A 22,115-nucleotide genomic window follows, 5' to 3' on the forward strand; every position below is an offset into this window, starting at 1 on the left:
AGAGGGAAGGGAGAAAGAAGAAAAGAAAAAATCGAAAAGAGGAAGAGGGAAAGGGAGAAAGAAAAGAAAAAGGAAAGAGAAAAGAAAGAAGAAAAGAAAAAAAAGAAAAGAAAAGAAAAGAAAAGAAAAGAAAAGAAAAGAAAAGAAAAGAAAAGAAAAGAAAAGAAAGAAAAAAGAAAAAAGAAAAAAGAAAACCCCAGCCCTAGAACACTACCGGCTCTTCCTTACTGGACCCTTTCCATTCCTTTAAAATTGGCCGGGCTGCAGAGAGCCGACTGAGTGACGGCGCAATTGGCCAATCAACGCGACTGGCCAATCAGCGGAAGCCCCGTTTCGGGCCCGCCCCGACGCCTCGTCCAATCGCGCGCTGGTAGCGTCCGGATTAGGACCGTTGCGAGACGGCTGGTTCCAAGTGAGCCAGGTCGCGGGGGGAGGGAAGCGGGCCTGTACGCGAGGACCGCGGCGCCCTTTGCGCGCGGGGACTGGAACTGGGGCCGCGGTTCCTGGGACCAGCCCTAGCCTGCGGGACGGCGGGGGCTGACCTGTGCCGAGATCCCATTGCAGCACGCGCAGTCTGCTGCGAGTCCCTGGCGTCCCCTCCGGCGTGCTCTTGGAGCCACTTTCCCGAGCGGAAGTCAGCCTGCGGCTCCGGCCCTGGTGGGACCTGCTCGGAGGAATGGCGTCGCCGGGTGAGGCGTAGTGCATGGCTCGACCACGGGGCCCCGCGGCCGGCACGCCTTGGCGAGTGGACGCTGGTGCTCGCCACTCGGGAGCTTGCCAGGCGGGAGCCTCTCCCCCTGTAGGGCAGGGGCATGGGCTCGGGCTCGGCTCGGGCTCTTTCGGGGTCGAGTGCGTGACGGAGGGCGGGCGGAGCGGGTGGGACTGCGGGCGGGCGGCGGTGGGGTGGGGGCCAGTGCGGCGGGGAGCTACGGGTGCCCCCGAGGCCCACCCGCGGCCCGCGGTCAACTCTTACGTCTGGCTTCGCCCATCCGTTTCACTCGCGGCGGCTCCCGGGCGGGGTGACCTGAGAGTAAGCTTTTGGCCAGGTCATCCTTCTTTGGACCGTGGTTTCCAGTTCAGTTTAAAAAAAAAAAAAAAGGAGCAAAAGGAAATCACTCACCTCTCTGGGGGCTTAGGGTATAAATTCTTAAATTGGATTCTCCTGCTGCAAACTTGGGAGTCGGCCAAGTGTCCGTTGTATGCCCCAGTCCAAGTTCCTTAACCCTCTTCATCTCAGTTTCTGATCTGTGGACTAGGTTATTAGTCACATCATCTGCCGAATAAATTGCTGTCCTCAGTGAGCTGATCCTCGTGCATAGTGTAGAAGCGTGCACGGCCCTGAGCAAGCATCAATAAAGCTAACTGCATTGCTGCTGAGCGGACCCTGTGCACGATGGACTCTCACGTAGTCCCACAGCGGCGTGGGGGGAGGTGTACTACTATTTATATTTGACAAAGAGGAAGACGCAATTTCAGAGAAGTAACTTGCCCAAGATGACCGTGAATAAGAGAGTGGGTCATTGCCCCATTTTTTGAAAAGTTGAGGGTTAACAGAGTAGTTAAACTTTGGATCCACACTGCCCGCATTTGGGGTTCTCGGTTTCGTGTCTTAGGGCAGTTAATTCCTAATGAGTCTCCATTTCTTGATCTGTAAAAGCACACTCACTTGGATGTTGTGAAGATTGAATGACTCAGTACATGCCAAGTACTAAGCGTAGTATGGGCATACCCCACACATGCTAAGTGCTCAGATTTTAGCCAAAAATGTTGTTGTTGTTAATTCGAGGTGGGAAGATGAGGATTCTGACACAGACGCCGTGTTAGGGAAATTTATAGTCTAGCTGGGAAAATGCAAGTCCTCATTTCCTAGATCTTATTATATTTAGTACATGCACATACACAAGGCACTGGGGACTCCACATTAGTGTCTTGACTCCTCTTTTTCTTACATTGCTCTATTCATAAGCAGTTCTGGCTTTGACCTTGAATTCCAGCCAGACTCTGACGGCTTCTCACCTCTACTGATGTCACCCTGGCTGTGACCACCATCATCTTTTTACTTGGATTATTACTAACTGGCGTCCCTCTTTAGGTCCTTTCTCCTGCCTAGTCTCAAGTTTTGTGTATTCTCAACACAGTGATCCTATTAAATTGTAGGTCAAATCACTCCTCTTCTCGAAGTAGGAGTGATTTGACCTACAATTTAATAGGTCAAATCACTGGACTTCTGCTGGCTCCTATCTCACTCAGTAAAAGCCCGAGTCCCTAGAAAGTTTTAAAAGGCCCAGGAGATTTGGCCTCTGCTACCTCTGTCATCTCTTCCATACCTTTCACCCTTCACTTATGCTATACTACTACTACTGGGTAGCTATACTTTCCTCTTTGCTAATGTCAAAAATGCTATATATATTGTTGATTCAGGGTCTTTGCATCTTGAGATAGTTTCCCCCAAAATATCTTTGTGACGCTCCTTTTCCTTCAAGTCTATACACAGTAGCTTTATTTCTCAGACCTTCATAGACTACCATATTTAAAATCGTAGCTCTTCTCAGATAACTCTTCTGGGCTTTAGTTTTCTCCATAGCACTTTTCACCTTCTGATGTGATAAATGTTTCCTTAGGTGTGTTGTGTGATATCTTTCTTTTCCCACTGGAATGTAGACTTCATGAGGCTTGGGGTGTGCGTGTGTGTGTGTGCACACGCGTGTGTGTTTCTGATTCCTGCAGAAGTATATACCAAAAATAGTGCTTGGTAGGCATTCAATAAATATTTATTAATGAATACTCCACAATATATTTCCCTTTGTAGTGTTTTAAAAAGATCTTCCAAATTCTTTAGATTATTTAACATATGCACAGGGATTTAAATAGAACTAGCATTCGTAGAACGATTCTGAGTTACTGCTAATGTAGGCATTGTTTCTAAAACATTCTCCAAAAAATAGTGGAGTGTAAACTCTATAGTTAGATTTGAGTTTGAGTCCAAGATTGTCTGCAGACTACTCTCGTTCTCAGTTTTCTTTTCTTTTTTTTTTCTTTTTGTTTTTAAGATTTTATTTATTTGCTTGAGAGAGGGAGAGAACAGAGAGGAAGTGGGAGAAGCAGACTCTTTGCTGAGCAGAGAGCCCCAGGGAGCCCAATTCAGGGCTTGATCCCAGGACCCTGAGATCATGACCTGAGCCAAAGGCAGATGTTTAACTGACGGAGCTACCCAAGCGCCCCTTGTTCTCAGTTTTCTTATTTGTCAAATAGATAATAACGATGCCTTTTAAAAATTTTTTAAGGATTTCGTTTATTCATGAGAGACACAGAGAGAGGCAGAGACATAGGCAGAGGGAGAATTAGGCTCCATGCAGGGAGCCTGATGTGGGACTCCATCCAGGAACCCCATGACCGTGCCCTGAGCCAAAGGCAGACGCTCAATTGCTGAGCCACCCAGGCCTCCCTTGATGCCTTTTTTAAAAAGTAATCTCTCCACCCAACATGGGACTCGAATTCACATCCCGATATCAAGAGTCAATGCTCCACTGACTGAACCAGCCAGGTGCCACCAATAATGCCTTTCTTATGGGATTCTAGTTGAAACTAAATTTGAAACTATAGGCAGAGGCTTTAGACCATTACCTTATGATTACAGTAGTGCTCCCTCCCTCTTCTGCAGAGCATACTTTCCAAGATTCCCAGTGGATGCTTAAAAGTGCAAATAGTACTGAACCCTTATATACTATGTTTTTTCTACACATACATACCTATGATAAAATTGAATTTATTTTTTAAACTTTTTTTTAAGATTTATTTTTATTTATTCGAGATAGAGAGAGAGAGAATCAGAGACACAGGCAGAGGGAGAAGCAGGCTCCATGCCGGGAGCCCGACGCGGGACTCGATCCCGGGACTCCAGGATCGCGCCCTGGGCCAAAGGCAGGCATGAAACCGCTGAGCCACCCAGGGATCCCCATAAAATTGAATTTATAAATTCGGCATAGTAAGAGATTAACAATGCTAACTAATAATAGAAGAACAATTATAATAATACAGTATAATAAAAGTTATGAGAATGTGGTCTCTCCTCTCAATATCTTGTCCTGTACTCACTCTTCTTGATATAGATGCCTACATAATAAAATGTCACCATGATGAGATGAAGTGATTGTGATGTAGCAGTAGGCTACTGCTGACCTAACAATACCAGACCGTGGTTGAGTGTGGGTAGCTGAAACCATGGGAAGTATGGATAAGGTGGTGGGGGTGGATACTGTGCTGTTAATTGGATAGCCAACAATTCATGAGCAGTCATACAATGTACCACTCGTAATTGCTTCCTGTCTCCTGGAGCATAATAGACAAAGATTAATTTTTCTTTTCATTTATTTAGCAAATATTAATATACTTCTGTGTGCCAAGAAATGTGTAGTCCTTGGAAATACTGGTATATTCAGAAGAAACTATCTGTCCAGAGTTTAGCAGAGGAATTAGACATTACAGTATTATAGTTGTGAAAAAGACTACATAGAGTACAGGTTGCTATGCATGGATATAGCAACAATAGTGACGGTAATAGAAATAGCTAATGTTTATGTAGTTTTTGTTATATGCCAGTCACTGTTGTAAGATTTTTCTATGTTAACCCATGTACTCCTCATTACACTTCTGAGGTGTAGGTACTGTTATTGTCCTACTTTACACTTGAGGAAACTGAGGAATGGACTGGCCACATTGTAACTGACACAGCCACATGGCTAATAAATGGCAGAGCTAGGATTTATTTATTTATTTATTTTTAAGGATTTTATTATTTAGAGAAAGTGTGCAGGACACCTGGGTGGCTCAGTGTGTGATCCTGGAGTCCTGGGATCGAGTCCCACATCAGGCTCCCCACAGGGAGCCTGCTTCTCCTCTGCCCGTATCTCTGCCTCTCTCTATCTCTCATGAATAAATTAAATCTTTTTTTTTTATTTATTTATTCATGAGAGACAGAGAGAGAGAGAGGCAGAGACATGGGCAGAGGGAGAAGCAGGTTCCATGTAGGGAGCCCAACATGGGACTTAATCCCGGGTCTCCAGGATCAGGCCCTGGGCTGAGGGTGGCGCTAAACTGCTGAGCCACCTGGGCTGCCCCAAATAAATTAAGTCTTAAAAAAAATTTAAAAAAACCTGGCCACAGAGGTCCCATTCTTCACTACTTTATGGTATGGGGGACCTAACCCAAGGAAGGGCTGCTGGGGAGGCTTCTTAATGAAGAGATTACTTGAACTAAAATCTGAGAAGAAAAACTTGAAAGTTGAAGTAAGGGAAAGCACAAAAAAGTGCTGGGTAGGGAAGAACACGATTTACAGGAACAGCCAGAGATGGAGGGCAGGCAAAGTGAGGGAAAAGGTCGAGTGAGAGGCAGGTGTGGCCCTGGTGAGGAATCCGGATTGGGCCTGTCACGGAGGCATAGGAGTTAACAAACATGCTTGAGATAGCAGTGGTGTCATGGGTCCTACCTGGAGGACCGTCCTTCACATGGATGAAGACCATGCCCCCCACTTACCCAGGAATTCTTTTTTTTTCTTTAATATTTTATTTATTCATGAGAGACACAGAGAGAGACACACAGGTAGAGGGAGAAGCAGGCTCCATGCAGGGAGCCTGATGTGGGACTCGATCTGGATCTCCAGGATTACACGCTGGGCCAAAGGTGGTGCTAAACCACTAAGCCACCCGGGCTGTCCCCAGGACTTCTCTCCAAGTTAAAACCTCCCAGTTCTCTCCCCCTTCTTCACATGTACCAAGGTTCCTGGACCTTGGTACACACCATCATTGGAACTATATATAAAACTTCGGAATTGTTTTGGAATGTACTTAATAGTCCTTTCCCCCAGGTGCAAGCACTGTCTTCCTGTTGGCCCTGACAATCCTAGCCAGTACCCAAGCTCTGACGCCCACTCACTACCTCACCAAGCCTGATGTGGAGAGACTGAGAGCCTCACTGGACCGCCCTTTCACGAGTTTGGAATCAGCTTTCTACTCCATCGTGGGACTCAGCAGCCTTGGTGCCCAAGTGCCAGATGTAAAGGTAAGGCCTTTTTTTATCTTGGCCTCATCCCTTCACTATGTTACTTTTGTGTACTTCAGAACCAACTTTTGTTCATTTAAGGATGACCACGGCTAATATAATAAATACTAATTTCAATCTGACAGATCTTTTTTTTTTTAATGCTTAATGTATGTTTAGGACCAGGTGTTTTTGTAGGATATAAAGAACAAGTCTTAGAAACTTTACTTTTTACTTTAAGCTTTAATATTGCCTCTAGAAACTATTGCTATAGTTCTGAGAGAGACTGTACAATACCACATGTACTTGTTAAGTGCCCTGTATATGTGACTTATAAATAATAAAGGAATTCAAGATGGGGACATTCATATTTATTAAACACTGATTGTCACCACATTAAGCAGTTTTTTTCTTTTTTATGATTTTATTTATTCATGATAGACACACAGAGAGAGGCAGTGACAAAGGCAGAGGGAAAAGCAGGCTCCCCATGGGGAGCCCTGTGCAGGATTTGATCCCAGGACCCCAGAATCACAACCTGAGCCAAAGGTTCAGTTTGACCACTGAGCCACCCAGGTGCCCCGCATCAAGTAGTTTTGATATCTTTCTTGGATCTTTGATGAAGAAAATGCATCACAACTAAAACTTTTCCTGGATTTAGGAAAAGATTCAGTCTTAAGTGAATTTATATTTTATTCATTATTGTAGCATGGACAGCTAGGGTAAAGAATTTAAGGCCAGGTTTCTCATACAAATCTTGTATTTTCTTTCTTTCTTTCGTTCTTTCTTTCTTCTTTTTAAGATTTATTTATTTATTTGATAGAGAGGAAGTGTGCATGTGGAGTGGGGTAAGAGGCAGAGGGAGAGAATCTTAAGCAGATTCCCTGCTAAGCATGGAGTTCAACTTGGGGCTCAATCTCATGACCTGAGCCAAAATCACAAACTGGCTACTTAACCAATTGAACCACCCAGGCACCCCTGTGTATTAGTTTTCTATGGCTGTATAACAAATGACGATAAATTCGATTATTTAAAATAGCATTCATTGATTAGCTAATAGTTCTGTGGTCAGAAGTCCAGGCAGGTTTGGCAGGGCTCTCTACTTAGGGTCTCACAAGATCAAAATGAGAGTGTTGGCCAGGTTAGGCTCTTATCTGGCGGCTCTGGGGAAGAATCTGCTTCATTCTCCTTTAGGTGGTTGACAGAGTGCGTGCAATTCCTTGTGGTTCTAAGACTGAAATCCCTGTTTTCTTGTGGGCTGTCAGCCAAGGGCTGTTCTCTGTTCCCCAGGGCCACCCACATTTTTTCTTTTTTTTTTTTTTTTTTTTTTTTTTTTTTTTTTTAATTTTTATTTATTTATGATGGTCACAGAGAGAGAGAGAGAGAGGCAGAGACACAGGCAGAGGGAGAAGCAGGCTCCATGCAGGGAGCTCAACGTGGGATTCGATCCCGGGTCTCCAGGATCGCGCCCTGGGCCAAAGGCAGGCGCCAAACCGCTGCACCACCCAGGGATCCCCATTTTTTCTTATGTTGTCCCATTTAAATCAGAAATGACATGTTGAGTTCTTCTTTCTCTTAAATCTCTCTGACTTCTACTACCAGTTGGTGAAAACTCTCTGCTTTTAAACTATTTTTTAAGATTTTATTTACTTATTTATGAGAGACAGAGAGGCAGAGACATAGGCAGAGGGAGAGGGAGAAGCAGGCTCCCCATGGGGAACCTGATGCAGGACTTGATCCCACGATCCCAGGATCAGGCCCCGAGCCAAAGCAGACACTCAACCACTGAGCCATCCAGGCATCCCAGGACTTGTTTTCTTAATCCAGTCTGACGATCTCTGTCTTTTAATTGGGGAGTTTAGTCTGTTTATATTTAATGTAACTCTACAGTTGGATTTAAGTCTACCATCTTATTATTTATTTGCCTTGCTTTTTCCTCCTTCTTTCCTGTCTTAAATTGAATAATTTTGATTATTCCATTTTACCTCTTCTGTTGACTTTTTAGCTCTACTTTTTTCATATTCTAGAGATTGTAACATGCAATCATAATATACTTCGAAATATTACTTCAGTATGTTACAAATAACGAAAGAACCATATAACAATGTATTTACATTTAAACTCCCATCATTTGTACTATTGTTTTCACACTTTTTACTTTCTTAAAGATTTTTATTTATTTATTCATGAGAGACATACACAGAGAGAGAGAGAGGCAGAGACACAGGCAGAGGGAGAAGCAGGCTCCATGCAGGGGGCCTGATGTGGGACTCGATCCTGGGTCTCCAGGATCAGGCCCTGGGCTGAAGGCGGCGCTAAACCACTGAGCCACCTGGGCTGCCCCACTTTTTACTTTCTTTTAAGCATCACAATCTATAGTCCAGTGTTTCAACTTCATATAATTTTTCAGTTTTATAATTACTTATGGCAGGAGGGTAAGTTTAATACCTTTAACTCTGCCATGGCCAGAATTGGAATCCCAGTTTATATTTTGTAATCCATGGGAATTATCTTTTTTTCCTTTTCTTTTTTTGAAGTATAATTGATATACAATAACAGTTGTTATTCTTTTTAATGCTGTGAATGTCCCATTTTAGCCAGTGGGCCAAAATGTCTTTCTGTGTGTATTTTTTGGATGTTTTTATGTGATCCAGTAGTCAGAGTTTCTTTCTTTCTTTTTTTTTTTAAGATTTTATTTATTCATAGAGACAGAGGGAGAGAGGGGCAGAGACACAGGCAGAGGGAGGAGCAGGCTCCATACAGGAAGCCTGACGTGGGACTCGATCCCGGGTCTCCAGGATCACACCCCAGGCTGCAGGTGGCGCTAAACTGCTGCACCACCAGGGCTGCCCCCAGTAGTCAGAGTTTCTAAGGTCGTAGGCTTGCTTTTACGTTTCCTGCCCCAGACTAGAATCAGTAATTGCTATTGATTTATTGAATGCCTCATATGTGCTGGGTACACTGGATATATTATCTTGAGCTAATTGTCTTAATTCTATATAGTCAGAAATACTATTCTATAATAGAGGAGGAAATGGAAGTTGAGAGGTTAAGTAATTTGTGTGATGTCTGCCAGCCATCATCTGAATACATATAGCAGAAGTCTTGACAGACTATGGCCCCCAGAGTCAAATCTGGCTTGAAGCCTGTTTTTGTAAATAAAGTTTTATTGGAACACAGCCACACCCACTCATTTATATATTGACTATGGCTGCTTTTCACTTTAGCAGTAGAGTTAAGTAGTTATTAAAGAGACTATCTGGCCCAAAAAGCCTAAAATATTTATTCTGTGGTCCTTGGCAGAAAGTTTGCTAATCCCTGCTATATAAGGTCCACACTCATTCAGGTTTCTTTTCCTGACAGCTGTCTCTTGCTTCTGCCTAGTATTTCCTTCCTGTGCATGACTGTATTGAGGAAACAGACTTTTCCTTGTGATTCCCATGTTATAAATCCTGTAGGTGAATGTACCTCCTGGTAAAATTAGTTCCACTCAAAAGAAAGAGGGCAGGCATTGGGGCTAGTTAGCCCAAGTTTTTGATTCTGGTTCTACCTCTCTGGGAAAGGGGAGTTATGATGCCTTCCTCACAGGATCTTTATTAACGGTGAAGTGAAATCATATTATGCCAAGTGAGTGGCCCATAAAAGCCCCTTCAAGTGGTAGTTATCATCTCATCATCATCAATATGTTAAAACTATTTATAATCTACTCAGGCAAATTCAGACATTGCTTAGTGCAGATACTGCAGTGTATAGAAGGCTGCAGTATCTGTAGAGAAGGGGATGCCTGCGGATGAGAGAGAGCAAATGGGGAGATACAGTGGAGTAGTCTTGACTAGTAGAGGTTTTGTATTGTGAGGTACAGGAGGTAAAATTGGGATATTAGGTAAATGTTGAATTTTGGTAGATTAGAATGCAGGAAGAGTGGTATCTACTGGTCATTTTCAAAGTTATGTGGAACTGTACGATTCAGTCTAAGAGAGGATCATGGAGGATTGAGCAGCTCTCCTGTTAGCCAGAAAGGTACCTTTTTCTGTCTCATGATTTGGAGTTCCATATGGATTTAGATTGAACACATAGCCCCAGAGGTGTTCTCTGCTGATGTCCTGAGTTTGAGGGGACATTGGTCAAGGCTTAAGATGTAGATTAAAGCCATCCAGATAACTGCCGTGTAGTATGATTTGGAGTAATTGCATGATTGGGCCAGCTATGGCTTTATGTTTATAAAACATTCTCTAAAGTCAGACTGCTAAAAAAAATTAAAAAAAAAAAAAAAAAAAGACTGCTTGGCTTTAAGATCTTGACTTCAGAACTAAACAACCAAGTGACCTGCGCAGTTACTGAACCTTTCAGAGTCTGTTTTCTCATCTGTAAGATAGAGATAATTGCAATAGTCAGCTCATGGGTGATGTATGTTAGGGTAGTTAGCATGGTGCTGGCATGTAGCGAGTTATGTACTAAGTATTAGTGTTCAGTTAGCTTTATTATATAGTAGAAGGGTTAGTGTACATTGACATTTTTTCTCAAAGTGACATCCCTATTGCTTGATGTCTAATTAACACAGAGTGTTCAACAGATAGTTGTTGAATGAATTGTAAATGTTAGCTTATTAGAAATGGAAGGTCTCAAAAATGTCTGTTGATTAGAAAATAAATGAGTTTATCATATACTTCACTTTTTGAGTCATTTTTGGAGTGTGCTGTGGTGATTGTATGATGTGTGTATTATAAGCAATGGAAGGAAGAGAGTTGTATGGACGTTTCAAGCTGTCAAATTGCCTTATTAGATGTGCACGCTAAATAGATCTATTGAGGATAGTCTCCATTACTGCCACTTCCATGTGGTGAGATGTGCCCTGCTCCATTGTTGTTTTCAGCTGAGCAGAGAGAACTCCTTTGGTCCTCCTAGATGCACCGAACTGGTTGATGTCAAAGATCCTTAAGGGAGATTGTGGTTATTTTGTCCCAGGAGATTTTAGCAGCGAAACTGAGAGGAATAGGGCTTAATGAGAATATGAGACTACAAAGCAGTTTTAGGTACAGCAGAGTATGGAATGAGAATGGTGATTTTATAGATATTGCTCAGCTTTCTGTAAGATTTAAGAACAGTGAGGGGGAGTTTTATATTTATTGTCATGAAAATATGAAGAAAATATAAAAATATGACGGATATATACTATGGCAAAAGTTGTAATGTAGTATTTGAATGACTGGAATCAATGAACACTAGGCAGTGTGTATAGGTTGTCAGACAATCACACACTTTCCCGTCTGTAAAAGGGAATAGTGATGACTATCTTACAGGGTTGTTATGGGGATTAAGGGAGATAGTAAATATAAAGTGCTTAGCTCAGTGTCTGGTACATGGTGAGTGCTTTTGAAGGTCAGTATATTTGTACCATTCAACAAGTGGTGAGTCTTTGCTGAGAGCCGAGTACTCAGCTAGTTGCTAGGCATAGCAGACAGTCAGACATTCCTTCAGGCAGCAGTTATTTATGGAGCATCTGCTGTGTGCCAAGGTTTATACTAAGTGCAGAGAATACAACAGCTCATTCTCTAGTGGAAGGTACCCTGATAGTGAGACCAGGTGTTGAGTACAAAGGGATACCTAGTGTGTAAAAAGTCCCAGATGTGTGGTGTGTGAGTCCAGTAGAGGGAGCAGCTTGCTCACTCTCTTGCTGAGAAAGCTTTCTATAAGACCCTACCTTGTGCAGAGTGGTTGCTATTTGTACTGGCTGCTGCACGATTTAGTCAGTCATTCAACAGATACTTAGTGAGTTTCTGCTGTGTGTTAGGCACTGGGGATTTAGTGTCGAACAGTGAGAGAGAACCTCTGCCCTCTTGGAATGTATACTCTAATAGTGGAGATAGGCATTAGTTATATAATCAAATAGATATATGAATATTTTTAACAATGGTAAGTTTTATGAAGGTGAGTTATGGTATTATAAATAGGGGACTTTGACCTGGTTCAGGGAAGGCTTTCCCAAGGAAATCTCTGAATTTAAATCTCACTCTATATCTTCCTAAATTATAGCTTCTTGAGGGCAGGGACTTTGTTTGTTTTATTTGTTATGCAGCTCCAGTGCCTAGAGTAGCACCTGGCATGTGGTAGGCACTCAATAGCTGTTTATTAAGTGAAGAAAGAGGGATGCCTGGGTGGCTTAGTGGTTTGGCGTCTGCCTTCGGCTCAGGGTGTGATCCTGGGGTCCAGGATTGGGTCCCGCATCAGGTTCCTTGCATGGAGCCTGCTTCTTCCTCTGCCTGTGTGTCTCTGCCTCTCTCTCTCTGTCTCTCATGAATGAATAAATAAAACCTTTTTAAAGGTTTTAAAAAATAAGTGAAGGAAGGTATGATTGATCTGAATTCTAAAAGGAAGTAAGAGTTAACTGGAAGACAGGAAAGGGAAGGAACTTCAGGCAGAGGGAATGGCAGGTGCAAGGTTCCTGTGCGGGTAGGAAGCAGGTTACATTTGAGAGACTGAGAGGGGATGGGCTGCATGTTGAGCAGACAATAGGAGAGAGAAGAGTGGGGCCAGAGAGGAAGGTGGGGGCTAAGTCTCAGTGCCTTGGCAGCGACAGGAAAATGTTTGCTTTTTCCCTGAAGAACGGTTGATTTTAAGTAGCAAGTATTACGATCCATTTTCATTTTTGAAAGGTTTCTTTCCTGTTCTGTAGAGGACAGATTGGCAGGAGAATTTGGGGCAGGACTAAACACAGGAGGCATACAAAAGACTTCCAGCTTTTGCTGCACAGGTGGATGATTGGGCCACTCAATAAGACAGGAACACAGAAAGAGAATTACGTTTGCTTGGGCAAGATCATGAATTTGGTCTTAAACATGGTGAGCTTGAAGTGCCTTTGTGTCATGTAAGTGGCCATTGATTGAGAGAAATTGGGGCTGGGGCTACAGACCTGAGACTGTCTGCATAGAGGCTCTGGATGAAGCCATCGGTGTGAATGAAATGGCTCGGGGAGAGAGAGAAGGGTTGAGAAGTGGGCCCAGGAGTTGATAAACTCTAGGGTTGAACCATCAGGTAGACAAGGATGAAACTAAGGAGCAGCTGAGAGTAGGACAAGAGCTAGGCAAGTATAGGGGAGTCCTCGGGGCAAAGGGAGCGAATATTTCAGAATGAAGAAATGATCAGTTCTATCCAGGGTTGGGGGAGGGAGCATTAGAAAGTATCCTTTGGCTTTTCCAATTCTGAGATTCACTGGTAGAAAGAGAAAGAAGGTAATAGATGGAGGTGAGGTGGGGAGAAAGATCAAGGAAAGTTTATTTTAAAGGAAGTCTTGATTGAGTTTTGTTAACTGTGTCATGGTAAGTTTTGTTACTGTGTCAGGAGTTACCAGTTGAGAGGGAGAAGTTGAACTGACAAGGTGGATGGGCTTCCAAATGGAGAGAACAGCCCCTACTAAGCCTGGTGGCTTAAAGGTGTTGGTGGAGAGTCACTTGTCCAGGACAGCTGGAGCAGAGGCGTGGGGTGAAGTGCATATGAAAAAGGTGGGGCCAGTTACAAAGGATCTGGTGCCAGGGCTCTTGCCAGGATTATGCCTTGATAGTACAATGCTGTTACAAAGTCTGGTGAGATTACAGTGTGGCCTGAGAGGAGTTAAGAGGAGTTGGGAGACGTTAATAGAGGAAATAAGGGAGGGGTAAAGGCAGAGGAGAGAGATTGAGCCATCTTTTCTTGACTCCTGATTCTGTTCAGGGAACTGTAGGGAAGAATGGATAGAGAAAAGCACTGATGTTCTCCACTCAAGAGGATGCTTAGATAATTGGAATATTAATATAGGGCACGAAAAATTAGGGAGGAGCAGATAGGGAATGGACATTTAGGGGGTGATTTGCAGGCTTCAATTGGCAAGATGAGTCTGGAATGAGGACAGCTGAGGTCAGAGTAACAAACCCCTGGAAGTGGCCAGTGGAGGCCCAGCACTGGGTGGGTTGACTGAGAGTCCAGGGTGTGTTTCCCAAGGCCTCCTCTCACTTTCACTGCTGCTGTTAAAGCCAAGTTGTCACTGGGAGCTTCAAAGCCACTGACGGCTGGTATTGTTTACCTTGATTTGGCTGTCCAAAGAATTAGAATTGGCACGTTGCTAGTTTTCTTCTAGGACAAATTACAGGTTGTACAGCTCAGACTGGAGCTGGGCTGCCTGGGTTTGAATTGTAGCTCCTCCATGAAGAGCTGAGTGGCCTTGGACAAGTCACTTTGCCTCTCTGATGCCTCAGTTTTCTTGTCTGTAAACTTAAGATAACAGGAGGACCTAATGCAAAATGAGAAATGCATGTAAAGCGCTTACAACAGTGTTGACACATTTAAGTGCTCAAAAAGTGGTAGCGAGGACCATTAATTTTCATTTTGGGGTCTTGGATGCTGTCGTTCTATTCTTAAAGCACCAGATGGCGACAAAGCACGTCTTACGCTTACCCACATTCTACGAAGGGATTTCATGACTAGATTGTTTTCTTCTTCAGATCCCTAATTTGTTCAGTATGAAGTATTTCTTTCTTTGGTCTCTTTTGAAGTTCAAGCAAGCAGGCTCTCAGTTCTGGTTGAAACTCATTTTGAGTTTCATTTACGTTTTGAGACTTACTTAAATTTTATTCATAAAATTAAAAAATAGATTTTTGGTTAAAGTAGCACGTGTGCACAGAAAAATATCAGATAACACAGCACAGCTGTTAGTGGAAAGTAGCAACCCGTTTTGTGGCCCACCTTGCCCTACACCCTATCCTCTTCAGAAGCACCTACTTTTAACTGTTTTAGTGCCATTTAATTTTGAATAGCCGAATTTTATGTCACCTCAATCAAAATATTTAGTGATATAACAGTTAAGTAATATTTCTTGGGGTTTGTTACAGTAAGAATAGCATGGGTTTTATTATGTGCCTACTTTGTGACAGGCACTGTGACTGAAGTTCATCAGAGTCTTTGCTCTTAGGTAACTGGTCACTGGGGGAGCTGGAATTCAAACCCAAGCAGCCTGGCTCCACTGTAGTTAGTACAGTATTGTAAGCACTTTGGGGGAGCACTCTGGAGGGAAGGAAGACTTCTGGCCTAATCTGGGATGAATGTCAGTGAAGGCTTTTTGGGAGAAGTGACATCTGAGCAGAGATAAAGATAGGAGCTGGTTGGGCAGAGAGGAAGGACAAGGGAAGGATGCTCCTCGCATCGGGAATAGTAGGATCACATATATACCAAGACGAGATCATGGTGTCTTTGTGTTGCTACAGGACGATGGAGGGTAAGATTTGGGAGTTGGAGGTGGTGTGATAAAGCTGGCACTGAAGTAAATGTCACTCATGAGGGCATTTTATGCTCTATCAGAAACTGGGATCTTGTTCTGAGAATAATAAGAAACTACCCAAGGGTTTTGATAGCAAAGAAACATGGTTGCTTTTGTATTTTGTAAAGATCACCCTTGAGTAGTCAGTATGCAGAATGGACTCTGTGGCTTGAGACCAGTTAGGAGGTGATTGTATCGATCTAAGTGAGAAATAAGGCACTGAGAGAAGCCAGGGGATGGGGATTGGGTTTGAAAAACAAGAAGGGAAATAAGTTCACTAGGTCTGTAGGGTAAAGGAAAAGTTCAGAATGATTCCTAGGTTTCTGCTTGAGGTAGTTGGGTACATGGTGATGACTATCTATACATGAGCTGGAAAGTCCAGATGAAGAAATAGGTTTCAAGCTTATTTTAGATGTGTTGGGGAGACACATCTTCAGTGGAGACCCCAGTGCAATTAGAATCAGAGGAGACACTACTGTTATGTAGATTTGTCACCTTCACCAAGTAACTTACTACTTCTAGCCTCCATTTCTTTTTCTGTTGAATGGGAATGATAATATCCATTTTTGTTGAATGGGAATGATAATAACGCAGGGTCCTTAGGCGTTCATTAAAAGGAAGAGCATCATAAACACCCAGCACAGGTTATGGCCAGAGCAGGTGGTCAATGGGAGTAATTTCTTTCCTTTTTTCCTAGGGTTCAGGACTGAAGTATTTGAGGTTTGTTTGTGCTCTTGGCATGAACTCAGCAATTTTGTGTAATATAGTGTTCTATGGAAAATGTCTGCTTAAAACATGAAATCTTGTGTAGCTCATACTTTAAGCCATCATAGATTGCTTAGAATTTTATCATCAAAAAGCATGTACACTTTCCCAGTCTCTGTGTATATCACCACTGATCACTGACTTTCTATCCCTACTTAGAAAGCGTGCGCTTTCATTAAATCAAATCTTGATCCCGGCAATGTGGACTCCCTTTTCTACGCTGCCCAGTCCAGCCAGGCCCTCTCAGGGTGTGAGGTGAGTCCAGCTTCTACATGTATATTTGTTTTAAACTATAAAGTGTAGCTTTAAAGAGGGAGAATCATGTCAAATTAACTTTTTTTTTTTTTTTTTTAACAATGAGAATCCATTAGTGTGGGTGGAAATTCCATTCTTACTATTTTATTTTTAAGAAAATGGAGTTTATTTTTTTCCTGAGTTTTCACTTTTCGTGGCTTTTGCATAACTTTTCCCTAGAGTTGCCTCTCTTTTCTGGGAAGCCTTGAATTTTTTTTTCCATCTCCATTTAACATTTAAAAATGTTCAAAGTAAAGGAAGAATACCCCTCATACCAGATTTCTGGAAATCCATTTAATTGAACATAGGGGAGCCATATAAGTAGACAAGTGACTTGCCAGAATTTTTCCAAAGGTGTTGCTTTCCATTCCTACAGACACCGAATTCTGGTGTCTGAGGAGTTGAGGGGGAACGATCATGTGCCCCTCAGTGGGACGGGGAGGGGGGTGGCTTTGGCAGTTACTCTGCATGTTGTTTGCCACAAACTGCCGGCACCTGTCCTAAAACCCTGTGTCTGCCAATCCTTTCTTAGATCTCTATTTCAAATGAAACCAAAGATCTGCTTCTAGCGGCTGTCAGTGAAGACTCATCTGTTACCCAGATCTACCATGCCGTGGCAGCCCTCAGTGGCTTTGGCCTTCCCTTGGCTTCCCAAGAAGCTCTCAGTGCCCTTACTGCCCGCCTCAGCAAGGAAGAGACTGTGTTAGCGTAAGTCATCATGCCGAGCGCTTCTCAGGCTTCATTTGTGTCAGAGACTGTCCTGAAAGAGTTTGTTCACCAGTTCAGCAAATTTTTTCTGGGTGCCTGCTGTGTGCCGTATGCTCTGCCAGGCGGTGTGGACCCCCTGTTGAACCAAGGCAGGTGAGGTCCCTGTCCTGTTGGGCTCACCCGGACACCGTGTTCCTCAAGACACTGAGTCAGAACATAAACACACTGCCCCATAAAGACAGAATTGCTTTTGAGGTGAGAGGCTGAAGCAAGGGTGGGAGATGACCAAGGGAAAGTAAAACCAGCGCACCATGTGCATCTTGCATTGAGGCTTGGCCAGGGCACGGTGAGCTGTTAGCAGTGGTGGCTCTGCACCAGAGGAGGGCTTACAGGGTCCCCTGGAGTTGTGAGAGACAGCATCCAGTGGGAGAAGTGGGTGCTCAGAGGGGAGAGCATGCTAGGAATCAGACTCGACTACACAAAAGGCTTGAAGCACCTCACAGGGAAGGAACTTGAGCAACTTTCCTCTTGGTTATAAATTTAAATGTTGTAGCTGACTTGAGGATGACTAACCTTAAAAGTGATACTATATTTTGTTCTTTGTCTTTAGCACGGAAACTCCTCATTTAAAATGGTGTATGTATTTTTTTGTTTTGTGTCCCCCATTTGGTTGCAACCCCTGAAGAGGGGAGAGCACCTGACCTCCTGTTAGTTGTTGAGCAAGAGATTGGTGACACCAATGCCCTGTTGCAGAATAAATAGTTCACTTGTTTCCCAGGTTTCTTAACTGGATGCTTTGTTAAGGGCAGGACTCACAACCCATTGCATTCTCTCTGCCACTTACACCCTAATCATTTTCACATGGTCAGTCATCAGTGACTTTGCGGCTACTTTTCCCAGGGCTGATGTTTCATGTACGCATGGCCCAGTACTTGGTCCTGGGGTCCTTTGGTTTTAGGTCATATTATTTTGATCCCCTCTCATAATCTCTTGGAGGAGATCCCCAAGGATCCCCAGTGAGATCCCAAGTCTCATGTCATGATATCACTGTCAGTGCCTCAATCTGATGCCACCTTCTACAGCAAATTCTTTCCATTTCCGTCCAAGCAAAATACCTCCCTCAAAAATCCCAGAATGGGAAAAAGTACGAAGAAAGGACATCCATTTGGAGTAAATTAAATTTGGATTTAAACACCAGCTCTATTCCTTCCTTGCTGTGTGACCTTGAGCCTCCCTGAGCCGCATCTGTAAAATGAGACCCATAATCCTTACCTCATAGAACAAATGTCAGGATTAAATTAAATGAGATAATGCATGTGAAGAACCGAGTGCAGTGTGTGGATCTTAGTGGGCATGCAACAAAAGCTATTCCTCCTCTAGAGCACTTCCTTCCTAGATCCCTTTCTTAGGAAGTTATTTTCTTGGTTGTACTGTGGTTATTTCTATTTTAGGTTGTAAGCTTCTTTATTTGTGATACAGAGTGTGGTGCATGGTAGGTGCCCCACAAAGAGTTAATGAAGGCTGAAATTATACTTTGATGTTTCTATTCTCTTGTAGAAAGCTTGCAGGTAGAAAGAGCACATGCTTGGGATCGGATAGAACTGTGTTCAAATCCAGACCCTTCTATTTGATATATCTATGACCATAAACAGGCTGTTTAGTCCCCTTACACCTCAGTGTTTTCATATGTAAAACAGGGACGATGATATTTGTCTCCTAGGGTTATTGTGAAGATCAAACTAGCAGAATGCCTTGTATAACATTACTACCAACTTGCCCTATTTAAGGAAATCTAATATAAATTAGGACTTCTAAATGGGCCTTCTACATTTAAGTAGACTTATTCTAGGATATGAATGTCCATAAACTTGTCTAGAATGGAGAAAAAATTTGTAGGTTTGAATGAACCATCTGAAAAGATGCCGTTATGGTCTCTCATAACCCAATTTCTTTGAATCATCTGCTGTATATTAGCAAGACAAGATCGGCTTTCTTAGTGTTTGAATAAAGTACTCCAGAGGCAAAGAAATTGCCAACTGGGAAATAAGTAATTAAAGCCAGTGACAAAACTTTTCAAAAGCTAAGTGGATTAATTTCATTCTTAAAAACTTCTGAAGTTGTTACCAGCATGACATTCACTCGTTCTAAAGAGAAAAATGATATCTTAATTGAAAAGTTCTTTCTCGGCTATCTTAGCAGCCTTTTCTGGGCTCAGCATTTATCACAGGCAGATGTGGGATTTTTGTCTTGTTTGGAAATTCAGGCTTCATTTTCTCTGGTGCATTTTAACGACAAGCATCCCATAGGAGTCTTTGAATGCTTGGAGCTTCCCTGCCCATGAACTGTAACTGCTCTGTTTTCTAGCTTGTCATCTTAGCAGGATTGGTTTTCCATAGAGGGAACCTAAATGGTTATGATCTTAACGAAAGCAGACAAATTCTCTCTCCACTCCCCCACATGTCGACTGATGGACAAGTGGTTTTACACGAAGGCCTGATCACCTCTTGGGAAATAAGGGACCTTTCTGGGATTAAGCAGCAGTTGCTTAACCACCAGGGGTCCTCTGCTTTCTCCGGAAAAGCACTACGTATATTTTCCAAGTTATCTGCACTAAGAAAATAGAATCTAATAAAAAAAATCTTAGGTGTGCATACCTACCACATTCTACTTTCAAAGTTTATCGTATAGAAAAATATTCATCAAAAAAAAATATATTCATCAGTGGATGAAACTACATGAGCAAGCCATAGAGAGAATGAAGTACTGAGACATGCCATAGCATAAGTGAACCTTGAAAACATGATGTGAACTGAAAGGAACCAAACACAGGTTACATAGTGTATGATTCCATTTATAAGAAATATCCAAAATAGGTACATCCACAGACACAGATGCAGATTGGGGTTTGCCAGGAAGCAGGGAAGAAGCTGCTCAGTGGCTACAGGGACTAATGGGAACGTTTTGGAACCACATAGAGGTTGTGAGATAAATACTAAATACCACTGAATTGTTCACTTTTCAAATGGTTAATTTTCTTACGTAAATTTTACTTCAATTTAAAAATAGAAAGAGAGCAATGAATGAGGCTTGTCTGTTACACCACAGCATGGCCTGGTGTGACGTAATGTGTATCCACTGGAGATTCAGTGAGTAAATTGTGGTATATCTAAGCCATATGGTACTACGTCACAGTTAATAAGAGTAAAGTACATTTATATGTATTCATATGGAAAGATGTATACATTATGTTATTAAGAAGTTGGATAACAATTATATTTTAGGGGTAGGTGTTCCAGGAATTTAAACTTTGCTCTTTAGTAACGTGTTGCTTGAATTTTTGACAAATACGTGCTTTTATGATCAGAAATAAATGGTAGGGAAAGAAGAAAGAGAATAAATTCTGGTTTCAGGACCAAATTCCTTTTATGTTCTTTCATACCCGAATGGGTAGGAGTGGCTTTTTTTTTAGGTCTCTCAGTAGGGCCAGGATAGCACAAGCATTGAACAATTAGCAAGTGTTTATAGCACACGAATCTGGTTTCAGAAAAGTTGCTCCAAGTTCTTACCCAAGAGTCTGTATTTGTAGCTTGCATAGTATTTCTTTGGTCATGGAGTAAGAAAAGTAGAAAGTGAACAAGCAGCTGAGTTCTGCCTAGCACAGTACCCTGTACAACATATGCCTCGGCTTAGTGGGATTCTGTTCTCCTGAAGAGCATCTCTCTTCTAAACCTAAGTAAGTCTTACTCAGTATTCTCTATGTGATGCCACAGGAACAAAACATGTTTCCAGAGGAGCGTGAACTTGTGCTCCCTGTCTTCTCTGTGCTCACAGTACTTACTTCAGGTCAGGGTGCCTGGACTGCCTCCTCTTGCTCAGGATCTTTGCAATGCAACAGCCTTTTCCACCTGGATTGTAATTAAGCTCCTTAATGGCTGAGACTGCCTCGTACTTCTAAAGAAAAGAGAGGGCGGGGCAGCCCGGGTGGCTCAGCAGTTTAGCTCCGCCTTCAGCCCAGGGCCTGATCCTGGAGACCCGGGATCAAGTCCCACATCGGGCTCCCTGCATGGAGCCTGCTTCTTCCTCTGCCTGTGCCTCTGCCTTTCTCTCTCTCTCTCTCTCTGTCTCTCATGAATAAATAAATTAAAAAATATATTAAAAAAAAAAAGAACAAGAGAGGGATATTCCTGAAAGTGTTCCAATACAGGAAGGAGTGAGCAGATGAAAGGAGATGACATTTGCCAGTCACCTCTACTCTTTATCTTCCAGAACGGTCCAGGCTCTGCAGACGGCATCCCACCTGTCCCAGCAGGCAGATTTGAGGAGCATCGTGGAGGAGATTGAGGTGTGAATTTATTTTGCCAAATGAATTCCCCAGCTCCTGTCTTTGAAACCCTTTAGAAGAGTCTTGCAGTTAGACATGCATGGTTTATTTTGGCCAGTTAAATTTCTTCTCATATCCATGGCACATTACATTCTTTGTATCAGAGCAGTATGTCCTGGGGAATATTCTTTAGGGTAGGATAGTTACACCACCAATTAGGTAACAAATTACTTTCCTAGCCTTTTATAGTATAGGCTCACAGTCACAGATTTTAGGCCTAACAAACCTGAAAGTCAGATTATTATTATTATTTTTTTTGGCTATTTACTACTTTGTAATCTCAGGCAAATTATTTAGTGTCTGAGCCTTGATTCCTTGTATGGTGGTATAGGAACAGGTAAGGTTCTAAAGTACTTGCTACATAATAAGTGCTCAGCAAGTGGTTGCTGTGTTTTTTTTTGTTGTTGTTTTGTTTTTTTGGTTTTTTTTTGGTCGCTGTGTTTTTAGGATTACTTTATCCTTTCCTTTGCCCAGGACCTACTGTTATGCAGAGACCACCCTCATGGACTCTGCATAGTCAGTAATGACAGGCAGTCTCCCCGCCCCCAGTGTCTTCATTGGGTGCCGCACAGGCACATGCACTGTTTTATCATGTTACCCAGCAGCGGAGTGTATGTTTCTTCATCCTTTAGAACACTGAGTAAG

The 22,115-nt window shown here is 42.7% G+C and overlaps 2 protein-coding genes across 21 annotated transcripts in view; one reads left to right on the forward strand and one right to left on the reverse strand.

Moving 5' to 3' along the window:
- Window positions 1–856, reverse strand: part of MROH8 (maestro heat like repeat family member 8) — a 59,166-nt gene extending 58,310 nt beyond the window's left edge. For 13 of the 18 annotated variants that reach the window (XM_077873079.1, XM_077873088.1, XM_077873093.1 and 10 more), the window contains exon 1: window positions 543–855. In XM_077873079.1, coding sequence (XP_077729205.1) covers window positions 543–814 — 272 coding nt within the window. In that variant the 5' untranslated portion in view covers window positions 815–855. Of the gene's footprint in view, window positions 1–542 lie in introns of all 18 variants that reach the window. The other 5 variants (XR_013365221.1, XR_013365222.1, XM_077873080.1 and 2 more) reach the window with 3 other exon arrangements.
- RPN2 (ribophorin II) overlaps window positions 414–22,115 on the forward strand; it is a 58,560-nt gene continuing 36,858 nt past the window's right edge. Inside the window, exons 1-5 of one of the 3 annotated variants that reach the window (XM_077873097.1) lie at window positions 414–689; window positions 5,864–6,057; window positions 16,247–16,342; window positions 16,914–17,089; window positions 21,356–21,431. In XM_077873097.1, the coding sequence (XP_077729223.1) occupies window positions 677–689; window positions 5,864–6,057; window positions 16,247–16,342; window positions 16,914–17,089; window positions 21,356–21,431 (555 nt within the window). In that variant the 5' untranslated portion in view covers window positions 414–676. The remainder of the gene's footprint in view (window positions 690–5,863; window positions 6,058–16,246; window positions 16,343–16,913; window positions 17,090–21,355; window positions 21,432–22,115) is intronic. The other 2 variants (XM_077873095.1, XM_077873096.1) reach the window with 2 other exon arrangements.

The sequence above is a fragment of the Canis aureus genome, chromosome 26 (assembly GCF_053574225.1).
Source record: "Canis aureus isolate CA01 chromosome 26, VMU_Caureus_v.1.0, whole genome shotgun sequence".
NCBI lineage: Eukaryota > Metazoa > Chordata > Mammalia > Carnivora > Canidae > Canis > Canis aureus.